The sequence below is a fragment of the Phoxinus phoxinus genome, assembly GCF_949152265.1.
Source record: "Phoxinus phoxinus genome assembly, chromosome: 15".
Lineage (NCBI taxonomy): Eukaryota > Metazoa > Chordata > Actinopteri > Cypriniformes > Leuciscidae > Phoxinus > Phoxinus phoxinus.
In genome coordinates this window covers 22,566,273-22,590,857 of record NC_136890.1, presented here as the reverse complement: position 1 = coordinate 22,590,857, position 24,585 = coordinate 22,566,273, and the positions used below count along the sequence as shown (strand labels likewise).

General features: G+C 38.7%; 1 protein-coding gene across 2 annotated transcripts in view; it reads right to left on the bottom strand.

Annotated features, from left to right (window-relative positions):
• The window catches only part of nol4la (nucleolar protein 4-like a), a 41,032-nt gene that overhangs the window by 10,243 nt on the left and 6,204 nt on the right, over nucleotides 1–24,585 (bottom strand). The window contains exons 2-5 of one of the 2 annotated variants that reach the window (XM_079637567.1): nucleotides 14,220–14,375; nucleotides 8,861–8,972; nucleotides 6,961–7,070; nucleotides 1,264–1,417 (exon numbers count right to left, since the gene is read on the bottom strand). In XM_079637567.1, coding sequence (XP_079493693.1) covers nucleotides 1,264–1,417; nucleotides 6,961–7,070; nucleotides 8,861–8,972; nucleotides 14,220–14,375 — 532 coding nt within the window. The remainder of the gene's footprint in view (nucleotides 1–1,263; nucleotides 1,418–6,960; nucleotides 7,071–8,860; nucleotides 8,973–14,219; nucleotides 14,376–24,585) is intronic. The other variant, XM_079637568.1, reaches the window with a different exon arrangement.

Here is a 24,585-nt window from a genome sequence, read left to right as displayed (position 1 = left end):
ATTTTTTAAAAGTGCAGACGCAAACAGCATTTTTTACTTTGAATCCGAGACAGCAATAAGTCAGACATGCTAAAACCAGACAAGCTTACGATATTGAGCAGAGAGGTAACCTTTATGATCACAGCTCTGACCGCCATTCCTAAAATACTATCATCCCTCTTTAGGATCATTCCCAGAGGGGCCTCTACAGCTGTCCGTCAAGGGTAAGGTGCACTGAGCATGTGCACAGCCCTTTAGTCACTTTCTCTCTCCTTATGATGAAGTAAGTGGACACACGTCTATGTGTGTGGCCGAGCTGTTCCCTGCAGCCCCATCGGAGCAAGATTACACAGGATTAGCCCACAAAGAGGCGACCCAAGCTGCTTCCTCCCTATCTACCACCCAGTAAGACCCTCGACTGTCCCAGCAGCCATTTTAAAAAGCATCTCCACATCCCCCTCCCCCTGCCCTCATCCTCTTCTCTCCTGCCCCATTCATACGCCACCCCAGCCCCCTGCACTCAGCTGAATAAGAGACAAGACAGAGGGAGCGAGTGCTGGTGAAAAGAAGGAAGTGTGTTCAATTCAAAAAGGGGGCAGGGTCAAAAACCTTGGAGTCTTGCAGTTGTTTACCCTCATCTGCAAATATGGGAGCCTTTGCCAAAGATTATTGTACACATTCTGTGTTACAGATAGGATATTGGTTACATGAACAATAACACTGATGATAAAGATTAAATAACATTATATAGATCATATTCAGATTTAGCATAGAATAGATTCATACATTTGTCATAGAGTATTACATTTGTCATTTAATATATACTCTTTTCTGTAACAGTAATTCATCTATCTATCTATCTATCTATCTATCTATCTATCTATCTATCTATCTATCTATCTATCTATCTATCTATCAAAGATTCCCAGAAAATTGAGATTGACACACATTACAGACCTTCACACTGAAGATTTTCACAAACAAACCAAAATGAAAAAAATAAGACTGTCTCGGCATGGCTCTGCATATCCCAGACATCCATTTATCTGGAATCTGTCCAGAGAGTAATGGAAGAGAGCAAGAGAGGCTGGAGTGCTGGGAAAAGGGCTATAATGGGCCTTCAGGCACCTCTTCAACGTCAGCTTTATAAGACACTTATCAGACTCTAACCAACACAAAGTCTTCTCTGATAAACGCTGACAAACATTGGTAAAAGGTGGCTGTTATTTCAATGAAATGCACAGCTACATAAACACAGTGTGAGTGAGTAAGAGACATGCGTACCTTCTTCCTCTTTAATGCTGGGCTGTGGGGGTGTAGGCATCCTCTCTGTGTACGGGGCGGTGGGGCTGCTAGGCTCTGCGGCTGGAGCACGCTCAGTAGAGACCCACGCGGGCTCAGCCATGTCCAAATCCTCACTGCTTACCGAACTCTCATCCTGTATGTGTGTGAGAGAGAAAGAGAGGGGGGAGGAGGAGGAAGTCAGAGAGCTCAGGATATTCTGTGCACAAAATGAAGCTCACCCATCCCACTATCGCCTAGCCATCACTAGATTCTCCCATATCTCCTCCACAGCATCTCGACACAGGCAAAGTCCTCATACCTGTGAGCATTCCAAATCTCCTACATTTCCTGTTTGGTTCAACCATACTGCTATTTGTAAGATTGTCACACAACATCTCACTTTACAAACTCTTTCTTCAGTCCATTATCATCCCAGTGTATCCTTTATTGAGGAAACTCCACATTCTGGGATGTGGGATGGAAAGGGACAGAAGGAGGAGACTCTTAAATAATGAGTGAATACGAGGGGAGCTATTTTTAACCCTGTTGGAGCCAAAACCCAAAAGATGCACACACAGGATTAGAAGAACACGAGATATGTATTGTTTTCTTCAGGAATCATGTTCTGGTTGGGAGTTGCAGAACAACATTTAGTACACACAGTTCATTGCATGCACATATTTTTGTTTTTTGGAGTTTGGAGCTGTGAATAATCCACATAAATTATGTGTGCTTTCGCAGCAGTGTTACATTTCCAGTGTTGTTATTGTTAACTAATGTTTGGTATTTGAAATAAAGCTAAAATAAAATGAAAAAATTACCTAAACTAACTAAAATAAGATTTACTAAAATGACTAAAACTGAAATAAATATGAATTATAGTAAAGCTATATAGAAATATAACAAATAAATGATAAAAGATACAAAATACAATGATTTTTTTAAACATAAAAAATACAAAACCTTGAAATAAAATGAAAACTGCAAATAAAAAAAAATGTATTGTGCCAATTCACAATATTAATAACTAAAATACCAAAATAACACTCAATTTCAAAGTCTTTTAAATTGTAGTCTGTTGCATAATGGTCCATTGTCCAGATTTTCTTGACAAAAATAATAAATATTATTATTAAAATAATAATAATAAAATAATAATAATAATTTTAATGATGACATTTTTGTTAATAATAATGCAAAATTACAAACTTTGTATTCCAACATAAATTTACCAGTGTTCAGCATCTTACAGCTTTTTTTTTCAAATATTTTTTCTTTCAAAAATTGTCAGTGCATTGCTGATATTTCTTTTAGTATATTCTTGCCATCAGTGTGTTCTACTTAAAATGTTAAATTATCATCAAAGACCAAATTACTAAACGTTTATTCAGCCTAAACGTGTTTTAAATATGATCTGCATTATCTATGCATGCTGACATAGTGTATGTGTGCCAGAATAAGTGCTGGTCCATGTTTAGCAGGCTGAAGGCATAGCGAATCACGTCGTGACCCTTGTCTTCACCTACGCTATAGGCGTGAACGCACCTCTCTACCTCTGTTGTCATGACGATGAAGCTGTGAGAAAGTTCACTGTGACTTACAGCAGGTTCTAGAGCTTCTGAAGTTAGCATCAACGCTTTCTTCATAGCCTCCCCTCAAAACCCCTCCCCAAATGTTCCAGGAAAACCCACAATACACCCTGTGCCACCCATCTGCTCAGATCAAACCTTCACAATGCCATTGCTAATCTTGTAGCCGCTGAGTTAAAGACTAGCAACCACCCCCACTTAAGTGTGACACTTCCTCATTTTCACAAACAAACCCCTCATTTCACAACCCAACCATCCCCCATCTGCATTAACACACACACCTGAACGCAGAATTTAATTCAGCTCACCCTCAAGCCCCTGGGCATCAAAGTACTCCATTCTCAGCAGGCCACTCATACCAATTTTATTCATTAAAACACTTTAACTTGCCCTGAAAATTAAAATTAAATTCTACTTACTAATAAGCACAATTTATTTAGCATCACATTTCCAAGAGTCTTTCTCGTACCACACACACACACACACACACACACACACACACACACACACACACACACACACACACACACACACACACACACACACACACACACACACAAATCCGGCCTCTACAACACTATGTGTCCCTGATTCTGTGTTTATTGTTACCATGGTAATCTGAAGAGCAGAGCAGGCTGAAAGAATGTAATCATCAGTGGTGCTCAAGAGAAGGTGAGAAATGCAGGTGTATAGATAAAGATGTGTGTGTGAGAGAGAAGAAAAAGTCACTGTGAATTGCCTCTCAAACGCACAGGTTCACTTCCCTTTTCAGCACTGCACTGCTAACAGGAAGGCATTCTGGGACAAACATCCTGGGACCCCACAGATCAGCTAATGGTCACAAATTAACTGGTGTAACAACCGATTTATCAAGCATTGGATTAGTTTGAGCTTGAGACCCCTGTTGTTCTGAAACGTACAGTATTGTGACAGAAAGCCTGAAGCCTGAAAAATTTGGTCACCGGTCATCATCATGATCCCAACATTTATTATCTAAGGCCCCATCCACACTACTGCGTTTTCGTTTAGAAACGGAGACCTTTTGCTACGTTTGCACCTCCCGTCCAGACTACAACGGCAAAAACGAAGACCTAAAACGAAGAAGTTTAGAAACGCAGCCGACCCCGTTTTGCGTTTTGAATCTCCAGAGGGCGTTTTAGTGAAGACAAAACGGAAGACTTTAGAAACGATGACGCAGAGGCTCACGCTCGGCTCTATGATTGGGTGTCATCAGTCATGGCGTATCCTTCCCTGATTTGTCAGCCACCCATCACATGACCCGTCCCCAGGAAGAAAACATACAAAAACAGCATACAACATACAAAAACAGTCACAGTTAGTGACTGCAACATGGATAACGAATTACAAGCGTTACTGACGTTGATGTATTTGCTAGCAGCTGTTGTGCAAGTAAATAATGCATTTTACAATGCTGTAATTGCCTACATGCGCCTGTCCGGCACGCGCTACACCGGCACGCGCATGCCCAGTGTTGGTGAATGGTCACGTTATCCGCATTTTCAGTCGTTTTAATGTGAACGGAGATCAATTCTAATACGCAGCTAAAACGCTGATGTGGACGGAGATCGTATTCGTTTTAATTCTCCGTTTCTAAACTAAAACGCAGTAGTGTGGATAAGGCCTAAAGTACAGACTGAAACCATGACAAGTGTTTATTTGTAAAAGTGATTTCACACTGTCCTGTACTGTGAACCAATATGTATACATGTGGTCACACACACACACACACACACACACACACACACACACACACACACACACACAAACACACACACACACACACACACACACACACACACACACACACGCTGTAAACATTTGTCCATGTGATTCATAGAGTTAGCCTTGTGAAAAATTGGGTTCCCTCTGAGGTTTGTTTAGAGGACTGATCTGTGCGGTGCTGACTCCATTAGGTACCAAGTGGAGCATCATTAACACAAGCAATGAGAAAGAGAGAAGAAAAAGACAGGAGCAAGAAAAGATCAATGTAGACACAGGAATTAAAGGTGCATGTAAAACAATAAAGAGGGAGATGAGAGGATGATGAAGAAAATAAGATGTAAAAAAGATGGGATTTAGTCAAGTAGGCCATAAATTAATATTAAAGAAACAGAAATTGTGTGCACTTTTAAATCAGAATTTCTGTATGTAAAAAAAAAAACCTCTTCAAATGCTTGAGGTCAAAAAAGGATTTGTTAAAAATGCATTCTATTGATTAAAGGTGACAGTAAAGTCTTTTACAAATTATATTTCAAATAAATGCTGTCAAGCTTTTTATTTATCAAGGTTTCGACTGTTTTCAACATTGATAAAAACGAGAAATGTTTCTTGAGCACCAAATCAGCACATTAGAATGATTACATGAAACAATGTGACACCGCAGTAATGATGCTGAATATTCAGCTTTGGCATCACAGGAATAAACTACTTTGTAAAATATATTAAAATAAAAAACAGTTATTTTAAATTGTGATAAATTTCTCACAATATTAATTTTTTTTACCGTATTTCTGGCCAAATAAATGCAGCCTTGGTGAGCATAAAGAGACTTCTTTCAAAAACCTAATCCTATAGACCCCAAACTATTGAATGGTAATGTCACAAATAATAATAAACGATTCTGCTCCGTGGGGATATCTAGTTTACTTGTAAACCTTTTTATTTTAAATATTTGATGGCACTAACCTTGCAAGCAATGACAAATCCAGTGATTAATTTACCCTAAACAGCGTTCATTGTATCAGCCTGGTACATTTGTTTCCTGGCGGACTAACAAAACAAACAAAAAAATCCTGTGTGCCCCCACTCCAGAAGTTGCATAAATCCAGCCAATTAAAATTGAGCATGCCAGATGGAGAAAGTGCAATATGCATCTGAAATCACTGAACAACAGACAGTCTGTTGGTGTGCAAGACCACTCTAAACATAACCTACCCTTACAATCTGAGAAAAATGATTTGTTGATAAGAACGTTGTTTGAACCCCTACCCTAGCCCTAATCCTATATTTAGCCCCACAATCTGATTGGTTGATAGGAATGTTGATCCCAGAACACATCCTATAGTTAGGTGAATTACATTAAGCAAAAGGGCAATAAAACATTCTCATAATAGGTCTAACAATTTTAGTTTTGATAAAAGGGTTGTTTTCTAAAGTCACATATTGCCCAGAAAAATGCATGTTTTTCCCCCTGCTCTTTGCGACTAAAAAAAATCATCCGACTCATTTTATAAAGAGTGGTACAACAGCGCCCCCTGCCCGCAGACCTAAATGATACCTACACTAAAAAGTGATTGTTGGTTTAACTTAAAAAACTAAGTAACCTGGTTACCTTCAAGTTCATTGAAATTTAAAATAATGTGTTAATATAATGAAAGAGATTGGTTTAATCAACAGAAACTCAAAATATTATGTTATCTGAACCACATAAATGATTTAAGTTGATTTGACAAAAGGAAAAATGTTGTGATAACAAATCATGAAAATATGTTTTAAAGTGTACTAATATCATGTGATGTATCCTGAGCTTTCTTTTATGAACATACTCTACAGTGAGAATATTCTCTAAATATGTGTTCTTTAGTTTCAGCTATACAATTACATTCATGTACTGTTTTAGTTCAGTGCTATAATGAACTGTCTTTCGCAAGGATGGGGGTTGTGTGTTTATCATCACCCCATTTATATAGCACAGTGACCCACAGACACATCCAGCTCTTGCTATTCCAGGCATCCACATATACTGTTGCTGGGGCAACCATGTCTATAAGAGTTTACCTTGACAACCACACATTGCACCATAAGGACTTGTCGCAGTTCCTTTGAGCTGAGTGACTTTTACATTACATTCTTTGCCCAGATACTAAGGAATATTTAGCATCATGATACCATATATTGTCTCTAAAACTCAGGAGCAGTCAGCAAACACACAAACCAGTAACAACACGTCAATACTGAATTATTTTAAACTTAATAAATATATATATATTTTTAAACTGAAAACTTTGATGTATTGTAAAACAAAGCTTTTTTTTCTCTCTTCAGTGTTCTTGTACACTGAAGAGTGTACAGTGTTCTCTCTACCTACCTGCTCATTGGTGTTCATGCACTGTAGTTTCATCTGTTTTAGATAGGTGGCAGTGAGAGGCATGTTGTAGTCGATGAGGTCTGGGACCAGAGAAGTGGGCCGGTCATTTTCTGTGGGTGAAAAACAACAAAAGAAAGTCCATTAAAAAAAAAAAAATCACATTTTTTTTTTTTATGTCAGAATTAATATACGTACTACTGTTCAAAAGTTTGTGGTCAAATTTTTTAATAGATTTTTTTCATATTTTCAATAGCAGTCGCAAGGCGGCATTTATTAAAAACAGCAATACTGTGAAAATTACTACAATTAAAATGTCATTTATTTCTGTGATTGTAAAGCTGAATTTTCAGCAGACATTACTCAACCTTGCTCAAGTCCTCAATAAATATTTCTTATTATTATCAATAAATGAAAACAGATTTGGGGTTTGATATTTTCGTGGAAACTGTGATACATTTTTTCACAGGTCTTTACAAAATAACAGCATTTATTTGAAGTAGAAATCTTTTGTAAATCTTTTTAGTGACGTATCTATTTAATGCATTCTAGCTGAATAGAAGTATCAATTGTTTTTAAAAAAAAATTAAGTTTATAAATGATTTTCTTCAAAAAGCTTATTAGTTAAAAAATGTGTAGCTAATTCATAAGACTTTAAAACATGTCTTACTTGTAATTATTAATTTGAAAGTCAATTTTGTTTCACTCAATCCCATTCTCAATAGTGTGCATGACTCAGTTCAGTCCCCTAGAAGGCGCTCTTGAGACAGCGCTCCGACAGAGCCTGCTGAAACCCCCTCGGGTCTTTGTTAAAATCAAACACAATAAACACAGACAGGTTTTTGTTTGGACACAGATCTTCTGACTTTATACAGAGTTCCTAGTCGCAATATAGTGTGAACAGTTCAATGGCAATTTTTATTCTATAACCTGCTTTGGAGAGCAGGGATGACTCTTCCCTTCAGAACCCCTGCAGACAGAAGCTGGTCAGCTAGTTCAATATTCAAAGTTTGTTTAACATTCGTTCTCCACAAATGCACAAATTTGGTTGTGAATTTGAAATGAATATGTATTTGAAAAAATAAATAAAAAATGTGTGAATATAAATTAGGTTATGAGTTTGAGTGATAAATAAACTCAATATATCTTTGCACTTTGCAAATATATAAACTTATTTTTTTCCAAATGTGAATTAGCTGACACATTGGTGAATCGTTTTATTAAAAAAATTTAAACTATTTTAGCTCTATAGAAATCAAGCTTATCTGTGGCAGCATGAATTAGTCACATCAGTCTGTGACTAATGGCAGACCAACATCACGTCTATGCAGATAGATACAGCACACCGAGTACAATATCTCAAAGCTGTGGGAAAATGACACTTTCTGATTCGTGTTCAGGGAAAGGTATTTATTGCTGGCACTTTATGACAATAATGAAGTTGTGATTGTAACAGCTACTGTCTCTGAATTAAATAATGATGCAAATAACCAGAGAGAAAGCATATTTGAAGGTCATCACATGAGCGTCTGCTATGTCATGTCTTGAAGGATTGCGTGCATATTTCCTTTAGCGTTATTTTTCATTCTCTTTTGTTAATCAGATGTTTACTGTGGGAAGCGCGTGGGTTGGATTATCCATGCATTAATTACAAGGGGCCCGTAAAAGCGCAGAGTTTTAGTCTTGCCTCTGTGGCTCATCAAAAACAGTGTGACTTTAATGAACATTTTGGAATCCTAATCTTTCCTAATTACCGCTAAAGGGTGATGCACTCCCAAAACTTTAATTAATGATAAAATGAACAAAAACAACCAATTTACTCAGCGGCACATATTCATGTGTATGGTGCAAAATCATTAAGAATGGCAAATCTAGACATGAAAGTGCAAGAATTGTGCCTGACCTTTGAACTCTGCCGTGCTGGGGTTGATGTGCATCCTTTTCTGGCATTCTCCACAACTCATCAAGAAACGAGTCACCGCCTCACGTGGAAGAAATGCATAGGTCTCTGCAATCTGACAACCAAAGTAGAGAATGGAAAGGAGTCAGCAAATATTTCCGAGATTAAAAAGAGAAGCAGAAACGTATCAACAAAAATAGTTTACTGTATACCAAAACCCACTGAGGATAAAGGGTATGCATGCAACATGAAGGTTGTTCACTTAGTTGGGTTCAGAAGTAGGGTGTAGGGAGCAAGGAACCACAGTAGGTTTTGGAACAGGGCTATTCATTTTCATACTAATGACAAAATAACTGCAACATAAAAAGGTATTTGCTATATTTCTAACAATGTCTACTTAGCAATGCCTCCCTTTTCTTCTTTCCCCTTCTCAAAATTTTCTAATCTTTTCTGGTCTCCCTCATCCCCGTGCCCTCTCCCTCCTCTCTCTTTTGCTCTTGCTTTCGTCTCCTGGAGGCTTTCTGTGTGCGACCTTCACACAGAGAGGGTGATCGAGCAGTAGCAATGGCAGGCCCTCCACCCTCCCCCCCTTAGGTGGCACAGAGGGAGAAGGCCAACCAGGGAAAACCGCACCTCCCAGAATGCCATGCTCCCAGACTGCCCCCTCCTCCCAGACTGGCAGGGCTGGTCTCTGTGGGCTGCTTGTGCTATGAGACCTGACAGCAGGGCTCTCCAGGGCACTGGCTGAGAAGAGGAGGTGAACGTTGCCCCAAGGACATTGTGCAGCCCCTGCCACCCCCGCACACACACATGCAAACAGCTTTTTGCATCTTTAGTATTGGGGGATGCTCCCTTAGCCTTTGTGTGTTCGAAATAATGAAGTCATCTTCAAAGGAATAAGCTGAGGTCCAGTGTGACAGAGAACATTATTAATGCACAAAAACATTAATTTAATTTTATAATAAAAGACTAAAACAGAAAGAATGCATATAATCTCAGGGAGTGGTGTGGGTGCCCCTTCAGTGGCCTCAATCTCAATACAGCATCATTGCAGTCCCATCAGGCCACCACTAGAGGGCATTATACAGACAGCAGCAGTATTTGAAAGGGTAGTGGGACAGGATGAGAAGGGTGATCTGGAATAATAGTATTTTCCCTAAAAAATAGTACATACTTTAAGGGTATAGTATAAGTACGCGAATTGGAACGCAGCAAAATACCGTAATCTTTTTTTTAGTCACAGTAGTTATGACTGAAGTTGATTTATATACATATGTGCAAATGAATAAGAGGTGAAAAAGTGAGCACACATACCTACATCGTATTAAATAATAATATTATAAATAGTAATGATAAAAATTGGTATTACGATTATATATGCAGTTATTATTATTATTATTCACTCCTCCCAAATTATTATAATAAATAACAATATAGAATTATTTTAATTATAATTTTAGATTAGGTCATTATTTTTCAGATTTAGATATGTAAAATACAATCAAAATAATTATTAATTACCATAGCATATTATTTTCCAATAATAATACTACTTCAATTGAAAAATATTATTATTATTTTTATTACTGGAAAAACATTATTATCATTAGTCACCACTCCAATAAAATAATACATATAAATAATAAAAATTATTATTATTATATTTTAGATTTTGGTATTATGATATACAATCTAAATAATTTATCATTAATATAATATATTATTTTTCAATAATACATTTATTATTATATGAATCACCCCAAAAAGATTGTATTAGATTAGATGGTATTGTAATATCGATATACAATAGAAATAAATAATATAAAATATTAATCTGCAATAACTATTTCTGTCACTCTGTTACTGTTGTGGACTTCATAGCAGACCTGGCACATATCATCGTCTGTGTCATTATGCTAACAGTATGGACTCTGATCCGGACCTGAAAGGCTCATGCGGCATTTGGGACAGGGCCACGGATGTAAAAATGTAGGCTTCTGGACACCACCAATCAATCAGAGTCAGTAGCAGCTAATTATACAGCCAATGAAAGTCAGTTCAACCAGAGCAAATCAAGCCAATCACGGCTGGTTTCTGAAGGTAATAGCCAATCGGTGAGACCTTAGAGTGTTCTGATCTTTGCTTGTCTGATAGTCCAGCAGTTTAAGAGTGGTTCAATGTGTGTCAAATGTCAAAAACATGGCTATCAGGCAGTTAATTACTTTAATTAGGTGATTAGCACAAAGCTTAGTGGGGGCTGGAACCCAACACCTGCTTTCACACACCAAGGAATCACAGCACAAGAGAGCATAATCAAGCATACTATAGGTGCACACTTACACATCCCCATCTACCTCTATAAGAATATGTTAAAGGGTAAACGATGTTATAAAGATAACTATATTAGTGTCCACACCAGTGGACGATATCGTTCAGTTTATTCTAAGCGCATGCTTGTCTGCTGCTTTAAGTACTCGAGCTCTTTACAGCAGGATGGATTCTGATTGGCTGTCATTGTTTTTATCATTCATCAGCATGACAAAATTATTCAAAAAAAGTGTTTCCAATGATATTCTCTGTACTTCGTGTCATCCTCCCTCCCATATTATCAAATAATAAGCAACATAATAACTCAATAACATCCTGAATGTATGTGCTAAGAAACATAATAGTCTGCTTATAATTACACACTACATAGAGAAATGATGCAGCGTAAGAGTAAAGGTATGTGATATTAAATCCCCATCACAGACAGTATTTGGCTCAGATTCAGTCACCAACTCATTCATGTGCGTTCCTCCTACTTCATTCACCAGTGTCTCAGATAAAGTAGAGGTGAGTCACAACAAGCGCACACACACACACACACACACACACACACGTTTGTTTCACTATATTAGTGAGGACATTGCATTTGATTCTACATCAGGTTAATGATATTTTCTATCTCCTAACCCAACCCATACCCCTAAATGAATCACAGAAACATGTGCAAAACAGTAGATTATAAAAGCATGTTTTAAGCCTTTTTAACTGGTGAGGACCAGTACAATGTCCTCACTAGTCGGTTGTCATAATATTTCACCATATAATTGAGGACATTTGGCCAAGTAAAGCCAAATGTCTTTTACTCTTTTTTGTCTTATGAATGTTTGTCTTCCTGTTATCTAAGCTAGTGTGCTCCAAAACAAAGACAAAATTTGCATTTAGAAGATATAAGCATTCAAAACTTACAGTCTCTCACTTCCACCAATATGGCTGAAGCTACATCTAAAATCGGTCACTATTCAAACATTTATTTTCTACATGGTGAATGGCAGGTAGTGCACTATATAGGGGATATGGAACGATTCAGACAGTGTAAATATGCTTTCCATTGGGGTGAATGAAGTCTGGATTCACGTTAGTGTCAAGTGAACTGCCGCAGTGCACACATTGTCTGGTCCGGTCTAGAGACACGATAGCACAGAGCGGATCTTTTGCGAAAAATATCGGACCCATTTAAATTCTGCACAGAAAGCTACATTTTAAAGCGATATGGAGGAGACTAGGAGGAGAAACGGTTAGAGATTAGGAGGAAACTGCGGCTTTACCGAGCTCAACAGCTCTGGCCGAGCTGTGATATAAACTAAATGCTATTGGCCATTTTAAAAAGGGGAGGAGCTGATCCCAGTGAGCCTTTAAGTTTTCGACTCTCCGACAGTTGGAGAAAGAGTATATGGCCGAAAATAGAGAGATACACTGAAGACAACATAGGTTTGCAGTGCTGCTGATAAGCAGGTTGACTCATACCTGCAGTTTGGGCAACTTAAAATACAACTGGATATCAATCCAAAATTATATCCTCTGTCTGTAGCCATGACAAAGCTAGTCATATTATAGGGAAGAAAACAAGAACAAATGAGAACTCTTTAATATAAAATAAAAATGTCTTCCTAGACAGTTTGTTGTGTTTAAAAAGAGACCAAATTAAGAAGTATCATGCTTCTCAGATTATTCTCCTGAAAAAGGAGAATCTCACATGTATCTCAGAGTTTCAGAAAAGATCTCAAGAAAATGACACAAACTGTGCACTGATTTCCCAGATATCTCAAAATAAACAGGATTTTAATATTTCCCAAAAATAAATTATATGAGCTATCTTGTCAATTAATTTTACAGCTCTACACTCTGTGTCAGTTGTCTCATGTTGTGTTTATTTCTCCTAAGCAGTTTTTAGGAGAAACGTTGTCTTACTTGGTTAAATTTACTTGAATGAAACTGAGAACTATAGGGCTGCACAATTTTGGGGAAAGAAAATATTATTGTGATTTAAAAAAAAGAAAAAGAAAAAGAAAAAAAAGTTTCCAATGCTTGTTTTTAGAGCTGCACAATTTGGGGGTGCTACCACAGAAACCGAAAATTCTCGGGCCAGGAGCATGTGTCCAAATTTCAATCTTAACGGTTCTATTTCATCAGAAACGATCTGAAAACAGGGCTTTAAGTGTAAAATACCGAACTTGTCCTTTAACTAAAGTAGGTTCATGTGCTCTTCTCATTACAAGTTTTGGGAAGTTGGTTGATGCATGTTCAAGACATGCAGAAATGAGTTTGTGTGAAGCAGTATTCCACTTTGAGACATTAAAAACACGGTATGATGCGCTGCTCGCATGTAAAAGAAGCGCCTCGTTTCACTCTGAAACATGCAGCGCATATATTTACTTAAAACTCAGCCATTGCGGTTTTAATCAGATTAATCGTGCAGACAGAACTACAGAACTCCTGAGTCACGAAAGGGCAAACTCTGAGCAATACAATTTTCCTCTGGGCTTGGCGAGCCAGGCAGCTTTATATAAGTCCCATGATGCAATACTTGTCACTTGGGTCTTGTCATGTTTGACAGCTTGAGAGGTAGTGATGTTGACTTATATCGGTGGGTCAGACGGGTTCAGGTTTGAAAAGATTTTAGATTGCGTTGGATTGTTTTTCACAAACGTGGGTGGGTGCGAAAAATCTGGCCAGTACATCACTAGTATGAATTTGCTGTTATGGCATTAAAAAAATAAAGTAATCCACAAAACATAGTGTTCCATTTGAAGTTTAGACTCCTTGCTGATTTATAGTCAATAATAGCTCAACACTGCAACAGGTGTTTTTCAAAATGGCTGGTGTTGCCCCAGCAACAGCCTCTACTCATTATAGTTATTCAGATGTTCTATTTTAGAGTTGCATCTGTGGTCGTTTAAATAAATAGAGTGAGGACAGTTTTATACATTGCTGCACATGAAGCCTATGTTGCATGTACTTTTTTATATAGCAAAAGAAAGGGTTTCGCTTATGCGTGTCTTCACTATATTTTATGCACTGAATGATTGTGTCTCACCGCCTTATAGGTCTTTTTCTGGCCGGCGTGTTTAGGTGCTCTACCAGGATCCGCCCCCATCTCAACGTGCATGGCATAGATGATATCAAAAAAATCCTCCACTACAGCGACCCGCTTCAAGGAGCTGTCCTGGGCCGCCCCTCCATCTGAACACTGCTGAAAGACAGAGAGAAAAAGTGATTATAAAAAACAGAAGAAAGGTCAACATTCAAAAACTATAGCTATGTTCAGACTGCAGGCAAATGTGGCCCAAATCAGTTTTTTGCTCATATGTGACTCAGATCTGTTTTTTTTTTTTTTTAATAAAAGTGTGAACAACACAAACTAAATGGAATCAGATCTGTTCAATTCTGATTTGGGCCACTTTCACATGTGGTCCAAAATCATATACAGGTCAGATGTTTTGCAATGCAACCTTAGTCTGAACTTTTACATCACTCTAGATCGACATTTGTCGTAAGATTTTACATATCAGTAGTTTTGCTTTGAAAGCAGTTTGAGGGACAGTAAGAACACATAACTTAAGGAGACAGCTCTATACAAACAAGCAAACTTTGAGGGAAAGCTATGCAAGAAAAAACTTTGCTCTCTTCTCATCCTCATCTTTGTCCTCCTTATTGGCTGCACATGAATTTGCTGGTTTGGTTTCCATGGCACATCACCCTATAAATGAACGTGTAAAGGCAGACTTCAGTTGCTACATGGCGTCTTTGTTATCAATCTTTTCCGCATGTGAGTCAGTTCAATTAGATTCTCGCTCGAATCTGATATTGACCACATTTAAAACATAATGTGAAGAGCACAAACAAAAAAAATGGATCTGAGCAATAAATCAGAATTTATCACTAAGGCTTGGAGTATGAATGTAGCCTTTGGTACCTCATATTTCACTGGGCTTTTCACAATTACTGCATGGTATTAGTGGGTATTATTCAGCAAATCCTGGGTTAATGTTCTTATTTGCATATTCATGAGTCAGTAACACTGATTGGACAAATAACAGCTCTGTGTAAAAACAAATAAAACATTCTCTTCTTCACTCCAGTTGCTCAACATTTTCATGTTTCTCTGCCACTAAACAGCACGTGAAGGCCAGCAGCAATGACACAGCAGCCAGATGAACTCTGCATGCACCAGTCCACAGACTGGCATCTTTATGGGCACAAATCTTTACTGCTCATATATTATTTGAGTTTCTGAGTTGCATTCCCAACATTTATGCTGACCTCAGTCAACTAAACAGCTCCTGGATGAGTGCTGTGCTACGGGGCTTTATGAGAGTATTGCCCTGAGGTTATGGCGACTATGTATGGCTAAGACAGTCTCTTTTGTGTAGTGTATTATTCAGACGTTCATTGATCTGAATCTAATATTAAGTCCTTTACAGCTCAAGAGGTTTTTTACTGAATAGCCTATCTCCACTGTTAGATTTGTGTGTGAGAAATACAGTGTGGTTTTTTAACACTTTTCTGCAGCATTTTGAAAATAACTGCTTTCTTGACCACAGACACACACACAACCAGCCCCACCTCTAACCATCACCACCTTCAACCCTGCTTTCCATAAAGCTGACCCTGTCGCTATGGCAACTGGCAGCGCTCTCGGGCAGGTGTGCAGGGCAGCGGGTCATGTGACACCTGCAGGAATTCTGATCACTAAGACAACCTTCTTATTCTCCCAGTCCCACTCAGGCCCAACCGTCACCTGTTCATTATTGCTTTCACACCTTTTTCTCTCATTACTTCTTTCTCAGCTTTACTTCAGAATGGCATGTCTTTTTTTTTTTCAAAGTAACTGTGACTTATTTAAAATAACTTTTTTATAGGTGAAATGTGTAATTGTTGTGCCACTAGTATTTAACTGTTTATTTATTTTAACAGAGAAAATTATGTTCTCAAAGCATAACTCTTTTGTCAATAATATCACAAACATCTCTACTAGACTTCAATATTCCAGATTCTATACCTGGCATAAACAAAGCTTGTATTGCCTGTTTCAATCAGCAGGTGTTGTGTAAAAAAGGAAGTAGCAGTCATTATCCTTCCTCTTCATATCCTTTTTAGCTCATTCTTTAACTGCACATTTCTACTTTGATTCCCAGAGGGGCTAACGTTTTTCTTTCCTCTTTTCGCCACTTGTTTTCCTTTCTCCATCACATTTTCCCCAAGACATCAGTCTTTTTCTCCCTCTCTCTCTCTCTCCCTTTTTTCTCCTGTCCCGTTCCATCTTTCCTCTCTCCCTCTTTCTCTCGCTCCCCCTTTCCCAAGTGCCAGGTAATGAAGGTTGCCATGGCAACTAAAACCAGCGCATATAGCGGGCTCGCTTTAATCCGGCCCTCTCCAGCCATCCGGCTTGTGCATGCGTTCCCTCCTCTCGTCATAATTATAAGTCTTATTATGCCACGATCAGTCAAACATGCACCACCCTGGTTTTCATGATCTCGGTCACGAGGTGATCCTGCCACACCTATGCAGAAACCCTCTTGCTCTCTGTCAACCAGAGAATATTCGAGAAATGGTCCCTCTAGGACACAGGACGCAGACTCTAGGACCAGATGCAGACTCCTCCAATACCTTAGAGAAGAATGCCTCGGTTATAGCCATCGGGGGAGAACTGTGTGTGTTTGACTCTGTCTGTCCTACAAACATCTCCATCTCAGCTCGATTGCTCCATTCGATTGCTTTCACACATGCACTTTCAGACACAAACATTTCCTCTGTCTCCCACCATTTCCCCAATCTGAGGGCACATCACAGTCTGTGGGTGACTGAAGTAGGCCAGCAGGATCAGGGAGATCTGCTCAGGCCTAACTTAGTCCAAACCTGACACACAGTGACGCCATACTGCACGCATATAGATCCAAATATGGGCCAGTTCAGTGTACAGTGCATAGAATCACTGTGTGCAATAATAACAACATATCGCAATTAAATCAGCAGGTCATCACAAAATAAATCTCAATGCAAAACAGGGGATTTGATATATATATCACCCCAAAGTGTTTTTTTTTTTTTTTTTTTGCAATAATGACTGACTAACCGTTCATTATTCCATTTAAAACACAGCTAAATAAACTAATAAACAGATATGAAATATTGTATTCCATTGACTGTACTGTAAAGTTGAATCTAATGTAATTTAAGTCGAAATTTTTTAAAATAGAAAATAGACTGCAAAATGAAATGATAGACAATAGCTGACTATTTATTTACTATGTTTAGGAACAGGAACAGTTCCTCCAGTTTATTTACCCTCATGTTATCTCCAATTCATATAGAAAGCATCACCTGTTTATTGCCGTGCTCAGAGTATTTTATCCTATCTTTTTAAGTGTTTTTTGTGTGATTTATGTATCAACAAAAAAAAACTTAAAAAGATAGGTTAAAATACTCTAGGTAGAGAAAGCCAAAGAACCAGCCCTGGTCACCTGCATCTTCTACTGTTTCAATGACCAGCATAAAAGGTGCATTTCTGCCACCTAGTGGCCTGGAGTGCAAAGTGTTGAATGATGAGAGCATACCCCGCTACCGCGTTTTTACTGAAAAATTGCTGTACTGTAAAACAAACGGCACTGTAAGTCATACGGCACAACGTGAAGGTGAGTAAATGATGACACAACTTAGGCAGTGGACTGCAAGTTGCAACAATGGTGAAGTACGAAGTTCAGTGGTCAAAAATATTTACTGCAGAATGCAACGATTGACCAATGAGAATCGAGTATTCCAGAGCACTTAAAAATAGAAAGAAAGAAAAAATACTACAGAACGCTTAGTTGTAAACATTTCTAATTTGAAAGTGGCGGACTGTTACTAATTTGATAAACAGTAACCGATTGCGACTGCAGATAGTATGACTCACACAGTGAATGTTTTATTAACCCTGATGAGGTGAACACACTCCTCACTCACTCTTCCTCAAAGCACAAAAGCGCAGTGTTTAGAGTCTCAGGTTGAGCTGAATGTTTGTTCCCAACGTGGAGCAACAGCGTGTGTGTTTAATCATTAAACCACTGTAGAGCTGAATTGGTGTGTGTGAGATGCTGCTTTCTGGGCCTGAAAGTGCACGGTTTCATCATCCTCTCATCATTTTAAAGAAGCGCTGTGAATTGTCAGCAGCAGCAATCAGCATTTCCTCTTCTACAACTCTATCGGTCTCTCTCTTTTTTTTTGAGACCAAGCAAGCCTTGGCTTTTTCCAGATGTGGCATATTTTTCAATCTCCCTCTCCTCTTCTCTATCCCTCCTATTCTCTTTCTCTCTTTCTTTCCCTCTCTCACCCGTCCCGCTCCAAACAGCTCTGTTGCTAGGAGACTGGAGGGGCTGATTCGGCAAGCGGCCACCCCGACCCCCCACCCCCTCTGGCAGTCGCACACACACAGACAGAGTCTCTGAACATTCGTACACACACAGGGGCAGTGAAGGGAGGGGGCAAGAGAAAGGAGGCAGCTGGGTCACACTCACTCACACATACACGTATGCATGGGCCGACGGAGATAGAAGAGCCCTAGCAAATATTTATGTTAAAAGGGTAAAGAAGACCTGATAGACTAGAGCTACGTAACCGAACATGACCGATTCAGCAATTAAACGGGACACGCTTTTTGAAGAAAAGAGAAAAAAAACACTCAGTACTTGAACCATATAGCTTGAGTAGCAAGTCATTCATCAATCATTCATCGCTATAGCACAAATGGTGCAGGACGACTTCTGTCCGAAGTTTAATTCTAACCCAACCATATGAGCAATAGTTATAGTGCTGCTAGCCTTAGCGAACATCACTAATTATATTACAGTGTGAGTGAACTGAGTGTTGTCTGCTTTCAGACACATAGACACTTAATATCCAGCAGTATATTTATGAATTGCTTTGTTTGTTAAAGCTGCCATAGCACATTACATTGATATAGTGCTGGAGGGAAAATGGGGGAAATATTTGTATTACAGTGGAAGAGCCAGAAATGTGTGTGTGCACGTGTGGGATAGAGGAACTGTTTCAACAATGCAGGTGATTCAGATCAGCTTGCTGCAAATCTGATAACAGGTCACCTCTTAAAGTCCCATCTCCACACTGTGAGGCCAGCAAAAGGTATGGACCTAAAATCGTAGAGACCGGTTTTCTCAGCGGGAGGTGGGGGATTTAGAGGAGGTTACAGGGCAGGGGTGCGGCATGTGAATCTATGCGCACGAAGGTCAAGGAAAGATGAAGTGTAATCGCTCCGTTCCTCTCCTCTCATCCCTTTTTTTTTCAATCCTATGACCCCCCCCCCCCCCCCACCCATTCTCTCCACCTTCCTGCCACTGTACATTCACAATGCTCTTCCATTAAATCCATATTACACTTTTCCTCATTCCTAACCCTCCCTCTCATTCAGCCACTCGTCTCTCTCTCCCCTCGTCTCTCTCTCTCTCTCTGACTCTGACAGGGTGTGACGGACGCTTTCAGCTCCTCGAACGGGCTCTTCCCTTAGTTCCATCTGACTCCCTGCACCCACATTACCCAGACACAACTGATCATTAACTGTCATCGGCATTAGTCTGTCACTACAAAGCTTTGGTCTCTATCGTGCTCCCTTAAAAGTATTTTTTGTGTGTCTGATGTGCAGTTCCTTATGTGTGGTAGTCAAGCAGGATAGCAGACGTTGTGTGAGACTGCAAAAGTCAACATGAAATCAAAATTGACCCAATTTTAGTAGGTGTTTTTGTGTGTCTGAAATAAGTTTCCTTTTCAGCAGACATAACTTAGCTATTGGATAATGTTAAGCTACATTATTAATGCACATTTTAGCATACTTGCATTCCAGTATAACGGTCAATCCAATCAATTCCCGTCTTAATTTTTTTTTCTCATTAAATATCAAATTTGACTCAAAAATAAGTCACATTACAAAGTGAAATGAGTTTGCAAATGGAAATTCATTGACTAAAGATTCAAGTTTATTTATGTAGAAAAGTTGGTGTGGTTGCACAAAAATTTTGGACAGTTATCCAATAAAATGTATTTAAAATATTCTGATTTTTTTTTTTTATTGGAGCCAAATAATTAAATCAAATATTATATTAAATATTATAATAAATATAAAACGTGTTTCATTATTCCAAACAAAGTCAAAAGTTTAAATAATAATTTTCTGTTTTTGTTTTTTTGGGCCAGTATGTCCAACATGTTTGGTTTTGGACAAAAATGTTCATTTCGATTTATCACATGACCTGATGATCTAAACAAAAATTTGTAGTTGATACCCTCGTGGACAGCTTTACTGACACATAGTGTGGCTGCGCTTCGGGTGAGTTTGAGTCCTGGCTTTGTGGTCTTTTCCAATCTCGTCCTCTCTCTCTTTCTCTCTCTCTCTCTCTGCTTCCTGACTGCTCTCCATATATAGGCATAAATGTCAAAAGTAAATCTAAAAAAAAACATTTTCTAGAATTTCAAGAATCAATAATTAAATAAAAACCCATTTTAATCAACCACTAATCGGAAAACCTCAAGCTCTACAGTGGTTACGGCCCTACATAAGGCTAAACCACAGAAAATAAAACACTTGTTTGCATGCGGGTATAAACGTGTTCTGTTCATGCTCTGAGGTGTCTGCTAGGTCACATGACCCTGGTGTCATGGTGTAATTGCGTGGTGGGGAGAGGGGTGCAGACAGTGAGACAACCGGACAGGATCACAACGCTAATGAGAGACTGCAGCAGTTAATTACAAAGGAGAGAGATAGAGAGAGAGAGAGTGGCACAGAGGGTAGGGAGGGTGAATATGAGGAGGGGGAGATGGAGTGAGACACTCTTTTGTCCCAAAGCTGCATCCTCCCAGAATAGAGATGGGGAAAGCTTTTATTCGATCGCACACACATGCACACATCCTCCCAAATCCGCTCAGGGAGGCAGCGTGTACCAGGACTGTGTCTGTGTGTGGTTATCTGTGTAGGTGTGCAAGTGTGTGTTTGTAGGAGCTCTCTCTCTGGTAGGGGGGAGGCCCTGGAGCCAGTTAAAAATGGTGTTAATTTCTTCTCCTATGGGAGAGGAGAACGGTCTCTCCATGGCAACAGAGAGAAGGAGCCGAGGGGAGGAACACCAGAGCAGCACCATCCGCGACCCTCTCTCACCACACACACAAGCACATGCGGTACACACTAAAACAAACACACACACTGACTATGTACATATACATGCACCCTAAATGTAAATAACTTTGCTTTTCGCATTTATACATTCCTCCTACATTCCTACTGATTCAGACCCAAGGGTTCACACAAATGGACAGATTCTACTTTTGTGAATCCCAAAACCTCAAAGACAATAGCATAAAAGATGGGAAACGGTAAGAGGAGAGGAGAGAGGATACTAGATCAGATCACCTACTTCTGAATCAAACATCCATTTCAAGTAGGAGGCTTCTCACTTCTAAGAGACAGACTGAAGTGGGTCAATCAAGTGGTGTGTGTGTGTGTGTGTGTGTGTGTGTGTGTGTGTGTGTGTGTGTGTGTGTGTGTGTGTGTGTGTGTGTGTGTGTGTGTGTGTGTGTGTGTGTGTGTGTGTGTGTGTGTGTGTGTGTGTGTGTGTGTGTGTGTGTGCGTGCGTGCGTGCGTGGTAGCACAATCAGAACAGTTCTTAATGAATCTAGATGGTAACATAGTAACATTTTTTGCCCTCTGATATGATTGCTGGCAGCTAACAATGCAAACTTTTAGTTAAATCAATCAGTGGTTTAAGCAGCAGATGGCCTCCATTAAGCAACTTTAAACTTGTATAAGTCTTCAAAAGTTTAGGAACAGTACTTTTTTTCTTTCTTTTGAACTTTTGAAGAAACATTAACAAAAAGTATCATGGTTTCTTCCAAAATATTAAGGAGCACAACTGTTTTCCAACATGATTATAATAAGAAATGTTTCTTGAGCACCAAAGCATATTAGAATGATTTCTGAAGGATCATGTGACACTGAAGGCCGGAGTGATGGCTGATGAAAATTCAGCATTACAGAAATAAACTACATTTTCAAATATATTAAAATAGAAAAAAGCTATTTTAAATTGTAATAATATTTCAAATTATTACTGTGTGTTTTTACTGTATTTTTGAGCAAATAAAAGCATTCTTGGTGAAGTTTAATAAAAGTCTCTTTCTTTGAGTTATTGAGTTTTTTTTTTTTCATATTAAACTTTCAGAAAAATAACTGATTTAAGGACTTTTGGGTCAGTGTTAATGAAGTATGTAAGATAGAGAGAGCCTTTGTGTCGGTAGACATTGTGGCTGCCTGTGCTTGTGGACAGCACAGTGCACTCTGTGGGCTTTTCATGTCGTAACCTGCTATTGCAAATGCATCATGCAAAACTGTTAGCATTCATGCAAATGACTGGTAGATAAAAGGCCACTGTTGAGACACAGAGTGTCTCTGGGTTTGGAGGGGCAGGGAGGGGAGCTGAGGGAAGGTCTGTTTAGATCCCTTTTTCTCCAAGGCTCTCTGCAGATACGCTCGCTAATTAATCACTTATCATAATTAGATTTTTGCCTGATTTTCTTCCTCAGTGTTATGCTAATAATGGAATCGAAAAGTGGTTTGCTACAGTTTAAGTCCTTCTCTTCTTCACGCATTTGAGTTTGGATACGTGTACTGTTGTCAGCAGTCATTTGGGTGGATATGTGTGTATTTTTGAGATCAGTCGCCAAGAGAAGCAACTCCTTCAGGACAGAGGACAGTGTCTCCTGATCCCTGCAGGCCGGACAAGAGCGTCTCTTGAGAGTGTTTCTCTGCACAGATTAGCCTTCTGCTGACCTGGAGTTCTGAGCAAGAGAGGGTAGACGCTAAAAAACACACAAAAACACACATACGCTGATGAAAACAGCTGACAGCAATGTTGCATTGGAGAAGGTATTAGTTCTGAAGCCTTTTTCCCCCTCACTGTCTCTTATTCAAAGAATTTTTAGAGAAAGGCTTTAAAGCATATTTACAGCTTGTGACTGTTTGTTTTTACAAAATATTCTGTTAAGTATTAGGGCTGGGCATTGACAAAAATGTCAAGATTTGATTTGTTTTTGATTCACAAGCTTGCAATTCAATTACAATCTCGATTAATTTTATATAGCCTATATATATATATCAGCTACAGTATATGTTAATTTTTCAGTATATGACAGATTTATTAAAACATATATATACGTATATTCAATATTAAACAGGTTACATAAAAATACAATAAATATGTAATATAGTGCATATATTTATCAAAATGCTCTTCTCTAGATTTTTCTAGACTAGCTAACTATTGAGCTATGGTCATTAAATGGCTTTTCTGAGGTAAATATACTCTGTCATGAATCTCTAGATGGCGCAGACTGACAGGTCCTTAATGCTACCTGTTGATATTTACATCATTATCTACATGACACAAGCTGATTGGTTCATTTTGCATCTGCAGCCAATGAGCTTGCTGCTTGTCTTACATGCTCAACAGCAGCGTATGTAGCCTATTGGCAGTAGAAAGTTCCTGTACTTGCTCTGCAGCAGCAACAGCAGCAATAGCCTACAACATTAGCAATAATCAATATCAGCAGCAGGACCTTAACAGATCTATTCCTCCAAGACCAAATACATTAACATTGTCATATCAATTACCATGATACAAATCTTCAGAGAGTTGTCATGATATAAATAAACATATTTTTATCAAGCTGTTTTATTGACGTCTTTCCGCAGTGAAAACACTGATTAAGCGATTGCATGACATGATTTTCAACATACATTTTGATGTACAGTCACGTTTATTTTTGAGCTATACTGTAACTAGAAGTTAAGAGGAAGAGATGATTGGTTCACTTGTGCTCCGTGCTGCCAATTCACTTGAACTGAGACAGTACAACGTATTTATGTTTACATTTCATAATAAAATGTACATAATTTGAAAGCTAAGACTTTGTTTTATATCAAAACTGACAAAGCACAAATAAAAAAAGTTGTTCACGCATCAACTGAAAACAGCATAGACCAAAAAAATTTTTTTTGTAGTTTTACCTTGGCCATGCAAAATGTGAACATTTTTCTTTAAATTTTATACTTAAAATTCACTCATCTAACATCCATGCTTCTCAACAGATAGCCTAAGTCATATTAGGTACAGATATGATGTAAGACACCTAAGGTTTTCTGAAACACCTGTATGCTTTTGTAGCATCTCTATCCCTCAGTAGATATGATGGATTGAGTGAGTCTCGAACACTTGACCAGGAGATTTCCCCCAGCTCAGAGAGTCAGAATATACTCATGGTTGTCTTGCCATAGGCCCATGCTGCAGAACACTGGCTAAACCTTCACTCTGTCACACACACATACATGGCAATGAGGATATTTCTGTTTCCGTTGGCATAGCAAC